This window comes from Hyperoodon ampullatus (genome assembly GCF_949752795.1).
Source record: "Hyperoodon ampullatus genome assembly, chromosome: 15".
Classification (NCBI taxonomy): domain Eukaryota; kingdom Metazoa; phylum Chordata; class Mammalia; order Artiodactyla; family Ziphiidae; genus Hyperoodon; species Hyperoodon ampullatus.
In genome coordinates this window covers 29,416,787-29,429,359 of record NC_136928.1, presented here as the reverse complement: position 1 = coordinate 29,429,359, position 12,573 = coordinate 29,416,787, and the positions used below count along the sequence as shown (strand labels likewise).

The following is a 12,573-nucleotide window of genomic DNA, read 5'->3' as shown; positions in this document are numbered from 1 at the left end:
CTACCACTACAACCCAAGTCCAAGCCACCATTATCTCTTGCCTGGACTGTTGTAGCTTCATAACTACTCTCCCTATTTTTACTCTTGTTCTTATACATTCTGTTTTCCACACAGCAGCGAAAATCATCTTTTTAAAATGCAAGTTAGATCATGTTACATCCTTCCCTAAAGTTTTCCATTAGCCTCTTACCACACTTAGAAGAAATCCAAACTCTTTCCTACTGTGGACTCTAGGCCATATGTTTTCTGGCCCCTGACTGACTCTCTGAACTCATCTCCAGCTTCAGTCCCCCTCAGTTATTGCCCTAGCCACGTAGCCTTTTTGCTGTTCCTCAGATAGGCCAAGCATGTTTTTACCTCCAGAACTTTGTATTTGTTGTTCTCTTTGTCTAAGTCACTTTTCCCCAGATAGCTACCCAGTCCGCTCCTTAGTTGACTCAGGACTCTAGTCTCGTAGCATCTCCTTAGAGAGACATTCCCTGACCAGCTGCCTGAACCGGCAGGCTCCCCAGCTGCCAGCCCACCTCCCCTACCCTGCCACTCTCTCCTGGCATTCTGTCCTGTCCTCTTCCATCCCATTTCATGTTTGTCATTCATCTCCTCCTCCACACAAACACACACGTATTAAAATATACATTTACTAGGGCAGAAACTTCTTCACTGCCATTTCTTCAATGCCTAGAGCAGTACCTGGCACAAAATATGTGCTCAATAAATATCAGTGAACTCTTGATTTAATGTTGTAATTCAGAGGGTCAACCAGACACTTGAAGGTCCTAACTTTACTTCATTATACCATGCCACTTTACTTAATAGTCTCTTATTAACTATTAGGTGACAGAATAAACAAATTGTGAACCTCATGATGGTATTTAAAATAACTCACTTGTGTATCTGTTGGTTAGTTACTTAAGGTATTTTAGGGTATTTTTCAAATTTATTTAAACTAAAAAAAACAGTTCACTCATTTCTCCTGCTCCCCACCCCTCGCCTCTGGCACCCACCAAGCTGTTCTCTGTATCTGTAAGCTTAGGGTTGTTTTTTTTATATATATACTTTTTTTTTTAGATTTTACATATAAGAGAGATCACACAAGGTATCACTTAAGGTATTTCAGAGTATTTTTAAAGCAGGAAAAATTTTAGTGGATTCTTATTACCTCTATCTAGACTCCTAGTCCCCTAAACTATACCTACTTAGAGTTGGTATAGCTTATAACTATAAACTAAGCCATATTAGTTATGATAAAATTACAGTGTAGAGAGTTGATGAAACAGATCATGAAGAGATGATATTAGGAAAGTACCTGAAGGAATAATGATCATAAAGGCTGTTTTTGCTGGCTTTGATATATACTATGTCTATGTGGTAAATCTTATATATATATCACAGATATATTCGGTATGCTAATCCTTAAAGCACTGACAAAAAGTAGGGACCCATAAGACAGAAATACTTGAAATGAATTAGAAAAAGACAAGACAGTTTGAACTTCTTATTTTTGACTTGCTAATATGATAAACTGAAGTAAATCTTTCTCCTTTGTATTTTAGTACTGCTGGCGGTGGACAGGTTTTAACTTCGGCTTTGACCTGCTTGTAACTTACACCAATCGATACATCATTTTCAAACGCAATACATTGAATCAGCCATGTAGTGGAACTGTCAGTTTACAACCTCGAAGGAGCATAGCATTTAGGTAGGATGAGATTTTCCCACCCCACTCTTCCTCACTCTAGAAGAACTATAAGAAATGAAATAAAACCATAATTTATACCAACAATAGTAGAACTTTGGTAAGATACAATATATATGAAACTGCAGGGAAATGATAAAGCTCCATTCCTACAAAATGTATTAATAATCACAATTATAAGACCCAGATCTAATATGTCAGGAAGAAAGAATGGGCTGGAATATGAATGGTGTAGGATTGATACTGGGCTTGAAGCTGTTGCCTTGCTGCTATTCCTAGAAAATAAAAGGTCCAAACTGGAAATACAACAAGGTATTCTTACAGGAAAACATGTCTGGTATTTTCCTTAACTTTCTATAGGATTTCAGATCTCCAATTTTGCCTAATAGTTGAGCTGGCAATATTTTTCTGGAGAGGATGCTGACAAAATGGAAAATAGCTTAATGAACGGATTATTTAAAAGTCATGTATTTATATTTACCTTACACCATACACAAAAATTAACTCACAATGGATCAAAGACCTAAACATAAGAGCTAAAACCATAAAATAAGTCTTGGCAGAAAACAGGGGAAATGTTTTATGACATTGAATTTGACAATGATTTCTTCAGTATGATACCAAAGCACAGGCAGCAACAACCACAAAAAAAGTTGAACTTCATCAAAATTAAATCGTGTGTCAAAGGACACTTAACAAAGTGAACAAACAACCCATGGAATGGGAAAAAATATTTGCTAACCGTATATCTGATAAGAATATATAGAGAACTCCTAAAATTCCCCAACAAAAAAACAACCTGATTCAAAAATGGGCAAAAGACTTAAATAAACATTTCTCCAAAGAAAATATACAAATGACCAATAAGCACATGAAAAGATGCTCAACGTTACTAATCATAAGGGAAATGCAAATCAGAACCACAGTGAGATACCACCTCACACCCGTTAGGATGGCTAAGATCAAAAACAAAACAAAAGTGTTGGTGCAGATGAGGAGAAATTAGACCCTTGTACATTGCTAGCAGGAATGTAAAATGGTGCTTAGTTTGTGGAAAGTGGTATGGTAGTTCCTCAAAAAATTAAATAGAATTACCGTATGATCTAGGAATTCCTCTTCTGGTTATTTACCCAAGAGAATTGAAAGCAAGGATTCAAAACATATTTGTACACATAGCAACATTATTCACAACAGTTGAAAGGTGGAAGCAACCCAGGTATCGACAGATGAACAGAAAAACAAAATGTGATGTATACCTACAATGGAATATTATTCTGCCTTAAAATGGGAATTCTGACATGTGCTATAACATGAGGCTTGAAGACATTACACTAAGTGAAATAAGCCAGTTACAAAACAAAAATACTGTATGATTCCATTTACATGAGGTACATAGAGTAGCAAGTTTATAGAGACAAAGTAGGATGGTGATTGTCAGGGGCTGAGGTAAGGAGAAATGGGGAATTCATGTTTACTGGGTACGGAGTATCAGCTGGGGAAGAAGAAAAGGTTCTAGAGATGGATGGTGGTGATGACTACAGAACAGTGTGAAATGTGTTGAATGCCAAGAACTATACACTTAAAAATGGTTAAAATGGTAAATTTTATGTATATTTTATCACAATAAAAAAGGCATACTTGGGGACTTCCCTGGTGGTGCAGTGGCTAAGACTCCGTGCTCCCAATGCAAGGGGCCCGGGTTTGATCCCTGGTCAGGGAACTAGATCCCACATGCATGCTGCAACTGAGAGTTCTCATGCCACAACTAAGGAGCCCATGTGCTGCAACTAAGACCCGCTGTAACCTAATTAATTAATTAATTTTTAAAGTCATACTTATAAATTATTTTTATATCTCAGATATGTATAATAGCACAAGCTTGTAAATCTAAATAGAACCAGTTTATAGTTTGAAAAGACTTTAAATTCTTAACAAATAAAAGACTTATAGAGAATTTAAAAAATTAAAAGACATAGAATATGGAAGAAAAAAGTAATAAAGTATTTTAAATTGATCTGTGCTTTAAAAAATCATTAGTTTTTGTGTGTGTGTGTTTTTATTCTAGATTACGTTTGGCTTCTTTTGATAGTAGTGGAAAACTAATATGTGGTAGAACAACTGGCTATCAAATACTTACACTTGAAAAGGACCAGGTATGTTTGATTACTTTTCTGTTAATTTTTTCATTATAGTATTTGTCTTTTGACAAATTTATTATTTGTCTTTTGAAAATTCTTAAGTAGATTTAATGTTTGATTTAGAGATTGGTTTGAGAATTTTTTGAAGGTAAGTGTGGAAGTACCATGTTCACTTTTGCATAATTTACTCCATTCTACCAGAAGTGTAACTAAGACCAAAAACAATAATAATGAAAAGAAAACACAATTTGATTTGAGGGGCAGAGCTGACAATAAGGAAAAATTATTCATCCTGAACATGATCTTCACAAAGCTATGAATCTTAATTGTTTTCTCCATTGTGTTCATTTATTTATACATTAATAACATATCTTAAAGACAATTTAGTATATCTCCATAGCTCCTAGATGTTAAGCAAACATTATCCTCTAGCACAGTAGGTTTCTAAAATGATAGACATCTGTAATGTTCCCAAAATTATCTCTAAAGCCATTTGTTTCTTCATAAATCACATGCATGTAGAAGTTTCAAAATGTCATGATGAAAAAGTAAACCAGTTTCAAAAAGTAAAATGAGAGCTGTTAAAAATCAAGGATGTTTATTTCTAGTAAAGCTAACCACCATTCCAAAGGACATACTGTTTTAATAAAGGGTTTGGAGCCTATGGTTCACATAAATTATTAGAAGTTAGCAGTTTTCCTCAGACTGAAGAGACTCATAAAACATCAAAATTTAGCACTGCAAGGAACCTTGAAGTGATAGTTCTGACCTCACCTACCCTGTATGAGAACTCCTTTCACAGCATTCTTACGGAGGCTCCTCAACCATTGTTGGAACTCTTAGTGAGAGGGAGCTGACTCTGTCGTGTGGTAGGTGTAAGTGAGAATGTAGGTACATAAGAAGATTCAAATCTGCCTCCATTGGAATTCTCTGTTGGTCACTCTCACACCCTCTGGAGCTGCATGGACAATATCTATCTTTACCTTCAACCTGGAACTTCATTAAAAAACATTGTCATGGGGCTTCCCTGGTGGCGCAGTGGTAGAGAGTCTGCCTGCCGATGCAGGGGACACGGGTTTGTGCCCCGGTCCGGGAGGATCCCACGTGCCGCGGAGCGGCTGGGCCCGTGAGCCATGGCCACTGAGCCTGCACGTCCGGAGCCTGTGCTCCGCAACGGGAGAGGCCACAACAGTGAGAGGCCCGTGTACTGCAAAAAAAAAATGTCATGGCTCAAAGCAGCCAGAGACTTAATTAAAAACACCAGGCCAAGACAGTAGCTGTATTCCTAGTGTTCCTTGATTTGTTCATTCAGCAAACATTTATGTCCCTACTTCATGCTAGGTTCTATGCTAGGAGTGGAGGAAATAAAGAGGAGCTTATATAGCTAAGTAGAAGGAGAGGGATGGGCTCAAAGAGTGTGTAACGTTGAGGAAGACATCTCTAACCTTTACTGTGGGGTTGGGGACAGGTGTGGTTATTGGGGCAGGGGCAGAGACACAGTTCAGGGAAAACCTCTTCTGGAAAAGTTGACAAGTGAATGGATACCTGAACCAAGCCTCAGATGATGAGTAAGATAGAGGCAAGGGGGTTTCCCTAGTGGTGCAGTGGTTAGGAATCCGCCTGCCAATGCAGGGGACACGGGTTCAGGCCCTGGTCCAGGAAGATCCCACATGCCGCGGGGCAACTAAGCCCGCGCACCACAACTACTGAGCCCACGTGCCACAACTACTGAAGCCCGTGCGCCTAGAGCCTGTGCTCCGCAACAAGAGAAGCCACCGCAATGAGAAGCCCGTGCACCTCAACGAAGATTAGCTCCCACTCACCGCAACTAGAGAAAGCCCGCGCGCAGCAACAAAGACCCAACGCAGCCAAAAACAAATAAATAAATTTAAAAAGAGGCAAGGCAGCACATGGGTCATTCAAGGAATGGAGAGGTTTGGAAGAGGAAGGGTTCAGTAGGTGTAGAGCCAGGGCGTGATGGGCTATGGATGGAGTTTGGACTTTTTCCTGAGCTCCTTTAGAGAGCTATGGAAGGATTTTAGTTGAGGGGTTGCATATGTGTTTTATGTAGCTTATAGACGTTTGTTATAGAAAAAAAGAAAATAAAAATAAGAAAAAAAAATCATACATAGTCCACTGAGAGATGACACTGCTGACATTTTTTCATCACCTATATCTTTTTTCCAAAATTTTATCTTACTGTTAACTATTTTGTAGCCTGCTCTTTTTCCACTTTGTTGTACATAGATAGCTTTTTTTGTCAATAAATATATATCCACAACATCATTTTTATTACTGCATAAGAGTTATTTTAGATATACCATAATTTAAATAATGCTTTTTTGGATAAAGTTGATTTTTTTGTTTGTTTTTTTGTTTTTTCACTATTATAAAAAATGTACATGTATCTTTATATGTTTTTCTGATTTTTTAAAAGATGAATTCCACAAAGTGGAATTCTTGACAATTAAATGGCATATATATATTTTCTAATGGCCAAATTGCCCTCCCAAAATACCGTCAACTTACACTCCCTCCAGTAGTACAGGAGAGCATACACAACGAAGTGTATCATCCTTTCTAGTCCTTCTCACAATATGATAAGTGGAAACAAATCATTTATTTTAGTTTTCATTTGTTTGGTTTCTGATATAGTTTTTTTTTTATATACTTATTGAACATATTGTGTAAATTGACAGTTTATATTGTTTGTTTTTTTAATTAAGGTGTTTGTTTTCTTGTTGATTTTAACACCTTTTATATATTAAGAATAATAACATTTGTGATATGCTATACTTTTTCCATTTTTGTAATTTATCTTTCAACCTTCATGAAACAATCTATCAATCTCTTCCTTTAATGAGTTCTTCTTTCGATGTGCTGTTTAGGCCTTCTAACTGGGATTATATAGTCACCTGGGTTTTTTTTCCTATTCCTTTAATTTTTTCATTGGAGTAATTTGATACATCTAAAGTGTATCAAATTTGTCAATGTATTTGAAATGCCATTTTTATCATATACTGTAAGTCCTTATATACTTGGTTTCATATCTGAGATTTCTGTTTTACTGATTTTATTGTGGAGACAATAATGTTTTTTTTTAATTAGACTCACTTTAAAAAGAATTTTATTACAAGTAATGCAAATTCACCTTCACCCTTCTCTTTTCAAAAATCCCTGGGTTCTTTGTGCATGATTATTCTTCTCTATGGGATATAGAATCATTTTGTCCAGTTTCCTCTCTCTTTGAGATATGAGCAGTGACTCTCAGACTCCAGATGCATACTTTTAACCACCATACTAACCTTCAGTTTACTCAATTCAACAGTTTGGTTCTCTGTTTTATTTTTATATATTACTATTATTATTAAAGCAACAAATTTGTTTTATAGGAACAAGTAGTGATGAACTTGGACAGCAGGCTTCTGAGCTTCCCTTTATATATCTGCTGTAACTTCCTGTATATATCTCCAGAAAAAAGAACTGAAAATAATCATCATCCAGAAAATCCAGAAAACTGAGGATCTCATCAGTTGGAAACAGTAGCACTTTGTAAACTTTTTTGGCCAGCTTTAATTTAATGGCCCTGCAGATATTCACATCTAAGGTGACTAACAGTGACAAAGGCCTTATGAACTGTTCAGATAATACAGAAGACTATTCTTATCCTCATTACATTTCTATGCATATATCAAAAAACATTTTAAAGCCAAGAAAATATCCGTCAAACCGTTTGTTATAAAGATGTCGACTCATGCTTTTTAATTTGGCATCAGTAGAAAATTGCCGTAGGTAAATTTCACATTTCTCTGCAACCAAATATAGAGTTAATTTTTAGATTGAACTTTGATCCTACCTAATGTTAGTGAACCTCAATTATCCATCTGTAAGTTTTATTTTTATTTGGCTAAAAGAATGGTAAAGGAATAATTTGTCCAATTATAAATGCTGTTTCAGTTGGTGTGTTTAAAGCTGTCCTTTAATTTTTTCAACTGCTCTTTATGATTCCTCCTCCTAGTCGAATATTCTTCCAATTTATATATGTTTTTAATCATTAAATTTTTTTTCATGGTTTTGAAGACTGGGGAACTTTTTCTTTAACTTAAGCATTTTCATGCTATTTTATTTTGCTTTTTATTGATATTTAGCTTTACTGGGATTTTAACAACAAAAAAATCAGGTTCAGACTTTCAAATGAACTTGGATGAGGGAGAAAATCAGTTGGATTCTGAGGATATTCCTTTGCCTTACATGGTCTCTTCTTTGACATTCTGTACAACTCTATTATTAGGTACAGATTATTTATGTACCAAATATTACACTTTAAACATTCTCATATTCTGTGATCTTTTTATTTATGTTCAAATTTTAATTGGGAATCCTATTTCCTACTTAAGCTCAGGACTTTATAACCTATGAATTGAGTGCCTTTGAGTTACACATGCTATTAGAAATCTCATAGTAATTGTAAATAAGGTTGGAGGATATCATATAGAAGCTGATAATAAAACATTAATGTACAAATAGAACTTATTTTTGTCAAAAATGAGATGTACATTTGTCATGATTTATATATGTTGGTTTCTTGTGTTTACTGCTGTTTTGAAAATAGCCATGCTCATCGTCTTTCCAGTCAGAGTGAGTACTTTTTGTGGTTAATGTATATTTTCAGTATGTTTTAAGAAAAATGGGAATTACTTTTGTGTATCTGTACAAATAAATACCCATTTGGAAAAAAGGATCAACTATTATATAAAATGACCAAAAAAAAAAAATTAGTTGAAACAAGAATTTTTTTTCCAAGTTAGATTTTTTCCAATTAGATTTAACTTTTAGAATTTATTGCTAGTTTTTCTTCCCTAGTGATATGTCCATAGATTCATAAATCACTTTTGTCCTTTCAAAATTCATCTTCATGGTAAATTTAAAGGAAGCTTTTAAATGTCTTCCCTATCTCCACCCCTAGAACTGTAGTAAAAAATCCAATAATTTGGCTGTATTGAGGCTTCATTTCTTGTTTTTGTATTTGGCTATAACTATATCTCTTCCATGAGATATGCTTTTGGTTTTTTTCTATCTTATGGTAACATCAGAGGTTCCTCACCCTTACATATTAAAAAATATAAATACCAAACAAATTGAATTCTTTGAATAATTGAATTTTTCCAAATCTTGGGAGTAAGGATACTTATTGAGTATATTAGTGAGTAAAATTATTTCATTTCACTTATATGAATTAATCAAATTGGAATTACATATGGCTCCTGTCCATTCTTTGTTTCCTGGCCAAATTGCTTATGTCATTCACAGATAAAATAAATATTTGTTCAGTCATAAGTATGTTGTGTTCTCATTGGAGAAACTGGTAATTGTCAGCTAGTACTTCACATTGATAGTAAAGATCTGCTTTTGTTTTCTTACCAAATACTTTAATGTTTGCATACTTTTCATTCTTTATAATTGGAATATTTCAATAAATATTAAAAGTGTCAGCTGAAGTATCATATAAACTATTATATATGAAGGTGTTTGTCAGCTTTTGCCTTATAACCTTTGCCAAGTCTTTTTTTAAGCTGCAAGGGCTAGAAAACAATATTTATCCACTAATAATTATTTTTACTTGGCTATCAGTAAAGAAGAGTTCCTTAAGAGAAAATGTTCTAGAGTTCCATGCTAAATTATTAAAGAGAGATATGAGTGTACCTTTCCTTTTTTTTTCTTAAATAAATTTGGCTTGAAACTTAGCAAGGTAGGCAAAATTAAATGAATGTTGTAGTCATTAGCTTTTTAACCAAGTGTTTAGCAGCCAACATTTTAGCGCATTTCAAGTCTTTAAATAGGATTCATTGCCATCATTAATGAGCAGATTTCAAAATCAAATGCAAAATTAGGGTTACCAAGAGTCACTTTGGCTATCTAAATTTGTTAATTAAAATTAAATAAAATTTATTAAAATTTACTTCCTCAGTCACACTAGACCCATTGTAAGTGCTTAGTTAACCACGTGTAACTAGTGTCTACTGTATTGGACAGTGCAGATATAGAATATTTCCATCATTGCAGAAAGTTCTGTCCAACAAAGGTGATCTAGAATATTAGACTGTTAACACTGAAACTATGTCAGGAGTTATATTCCCTTAAAGATGAACCCATGTAAAGGATAGAAAGGATAATAGAGCCAGGGGTGCATATGGTAGATAACTTGTCAGTCACCTAGAATGATGTGTTGAATCATAATTTCAAGCAATGCGTACCTAAATCACTTGACTACATTAAAAAACAAAAGTCATTGTACAGTTTCATCCCAACCACAGAGTTTGCAGTTCTTCCCGAAGTCCACGGTACAGGGATACAAAAGCAAAAAAACCTCAAACATCATCACTGTTAACTAGTGGTCAGACTGCATCTAAATTAGGGGGGAAATTACTGACTCAACAACATGCATTCATTTGTAATGATAAAGTAGGATACTTTTGTAAAGGCTGGTGATTTTACATAAAACAGGACTAGAAGAGGTAAAACAAAGTTTAACCAAGGCTAAAGATAGTACATTTGCCAGAATCACAGATGGTTAATGTTGATTCTTACGTAAAGTACATACATACTTTACAGCTTGCCTTTACTGAAAACTTGCTGTCCGGTTGGGGAGGGAAGTTACAAGCAAGTGTGATCACAAGTGTTGACAGTACCGCAGCCCTACTCCACTCAAAACCCATTAAAATGGCCATTAGAATGAGAGAAACTCAGGTATTGAAAACAGGACTTTTCTTCCAGATACAGTGCTGGGTAATCTGCATTCTGAGAGCAGGCAACTTGATCAGTAAATAAGGAAGCCCTAGCAGAATACAGTTTCTCTCCCACATCTTGAAGGGGGAGGAGCCACTTAGAGACATACCACTTCTTTTCCTGCCTATGGTTAATCTCAGGGCTGTCCCTTTAGGAAACGTAACTCCTTCAGTTTTTTTCTTTCTCTTTTGTACTTTACTTTTCTTTCCCTCTGTGCTCACACCAATATTTTAAACATGCTTAAGTTTCTCCCATCTTTGAAAAACCTTCTATATTTACCTCCACCCACTGCCATATTTTGCCCTGCATAAGCCAAACTTCTCAAGAGGGTGATGCAGGGAATTCCCTGGTGGTCCAGTGGTTAAGACTCTGTGCTTTCACTGCCTTTCACTGCCATGGACCTGGGTTCGATCCCTGGTGGCAGAGCTAAGGTGCCACGAGTCATGTGGTGCAGCCAAAAAAAAACACAAAAGGTTATACAAGTTCTCTCTCCACTGCAAAAGCCATTCACAACCCAACTCCACTAAAACTGAGTCAGCAAAGATTTTGTTGCTAAATCCTTTAGGTTAGATGTGGGGTTTTTTTTTTTTTTTTCATTCCTTTTAACATTTAAAATTAACCGCTTTGTTCTCCTTAAAAACAGCAGCCTTCTCTTAAAACTTCTCTGACCTCACACTCAATGGGTTTTCCTTCTCTTTCTCTGGCTCCCCCTTAGTCTCCTTTTGGGGTTCTTCCTCTAGCTGTCTCCAGGCCCTTTTCTCTCAGCCTCCCCAGGGTGGTTTCATGCACTCTCATGGCTTCAAATGAACATCTATGTTCTGACGATTCCTTTCTTTGGAATCAAAAAATCAGCCTAGATCTCTCTTGCAAGCTCCAGATAACACATCTAGTTGGCATCTCCTTTTGGATGTTCAGAATGGCACCTCAGATTAGTATGTCCAAGATCTGAACATATGGTCTTTACCCAAAACTTACATTATGTGCCTTAGCAAATGATGCTACCATCTACCCAGTTGCACAAACCAGAAACCTGGATGTCATTGTTGAATCTTATAATTCTCTCATTCTCTGCCTCCAAAAATCAAGTTTTTCCAGTTTTATCAATTACTTCTCAAATTCAGCCACTTTTCACCTTACGTACTGATACCACTCTAGTACAGGCCACTGAAGTTTCCAATCTAGATTATTGTACCATCCTCCCTAGGTGTTCTCCCCCTGTAGTCAAGTCTCCAGTTACCCAAAGTGTTCTCTGAATAAACTCAAATGTGATTCCCTCCGGTCCTCAAAGCCCTTCAAAGGCTATTGCTTTTGCCTCAGGATAACTCTACCATTGCTTACAAGGCTTCTAGTCTTGTCTTTACATTTCACTCCTTGCTGCCTAGGTGGCTGCCATACTTCTTTAGTTCTCTACTTTTAGCCTGTCTGCTCCCTTGCCTCTTGCCCTGGCATATGCAGTCTCCTCTGCCTAATCTGTTCCACCTGTCCACACCACAAAAGTCACCCCTTTTGACCTGGCTAATTTCTACTCATCCCTAAGGTCTTGTTTGGACATCATTTCCTCCTGGAAACTTCTCTTGAGAAGCTTTCCCCTCAAACCAGTTAGGTACCCACTTTATGTGCATTCATAATATCTTGTTCTGCCCCTCTCAATGCATCTTGACACTACTTGTTTGTATCCCTCACTGGACTGCAAGCTACTCGAGAGCAGAGGGTTTTTTTTCATTGATTAATCCTCTGGCACATAGGTGTGCAATAAACATTTGTGTGAATAATTGTATTAATCATGCCTTTCTTTCTTTCATTTTCTGCTGTTTTGACATCTGGGGCCTTGCTGAGACTGCCCTTCCCAGGGCTAGCTAATTTCTAGAGATAGCAAAAGACTCCCCTTCTGAGTGTGCCTTTCATATGCATACCAGCCAGGGGAAAGCCTGTACTCTCCAACCACCTCCTTTA

General features: G+C 36.2%; 1 protein-coding gene across 1 annotated transcript in view; it reads left to right on the top strand.

The window, feature by feature from the left end:
* The window catches only part of GMCL1 (germ cell-less 1, spermatogenesis associated), a gene marked incomplete at its 5' end in the record, with an annotated part of 43,862 nt that extends 36,301 nt beyond the window's left edge, over positions 1–7,561 (top strand). The window contains 3 exons of the mRNA XM_079721182.1: positions 1,554–1,699; positions 3,762–3,849; positions 7,227–7,561. Coding sequence (XP_079577308.1) covers positions 1,554–1,699; positions 3,762–3,849; positions 7,227–7,355 — 363 coding nt within the window. The 3' untranslated portion in view covers positions 7,356–7,561. The remainder of the gene's footprint in view (positions 1–1,553; positions 1,700–3,761; positions 3,850–7,226) is intronic.
* Positions 7,562–12,573: the final 5,012 nt, after the last annotated feature.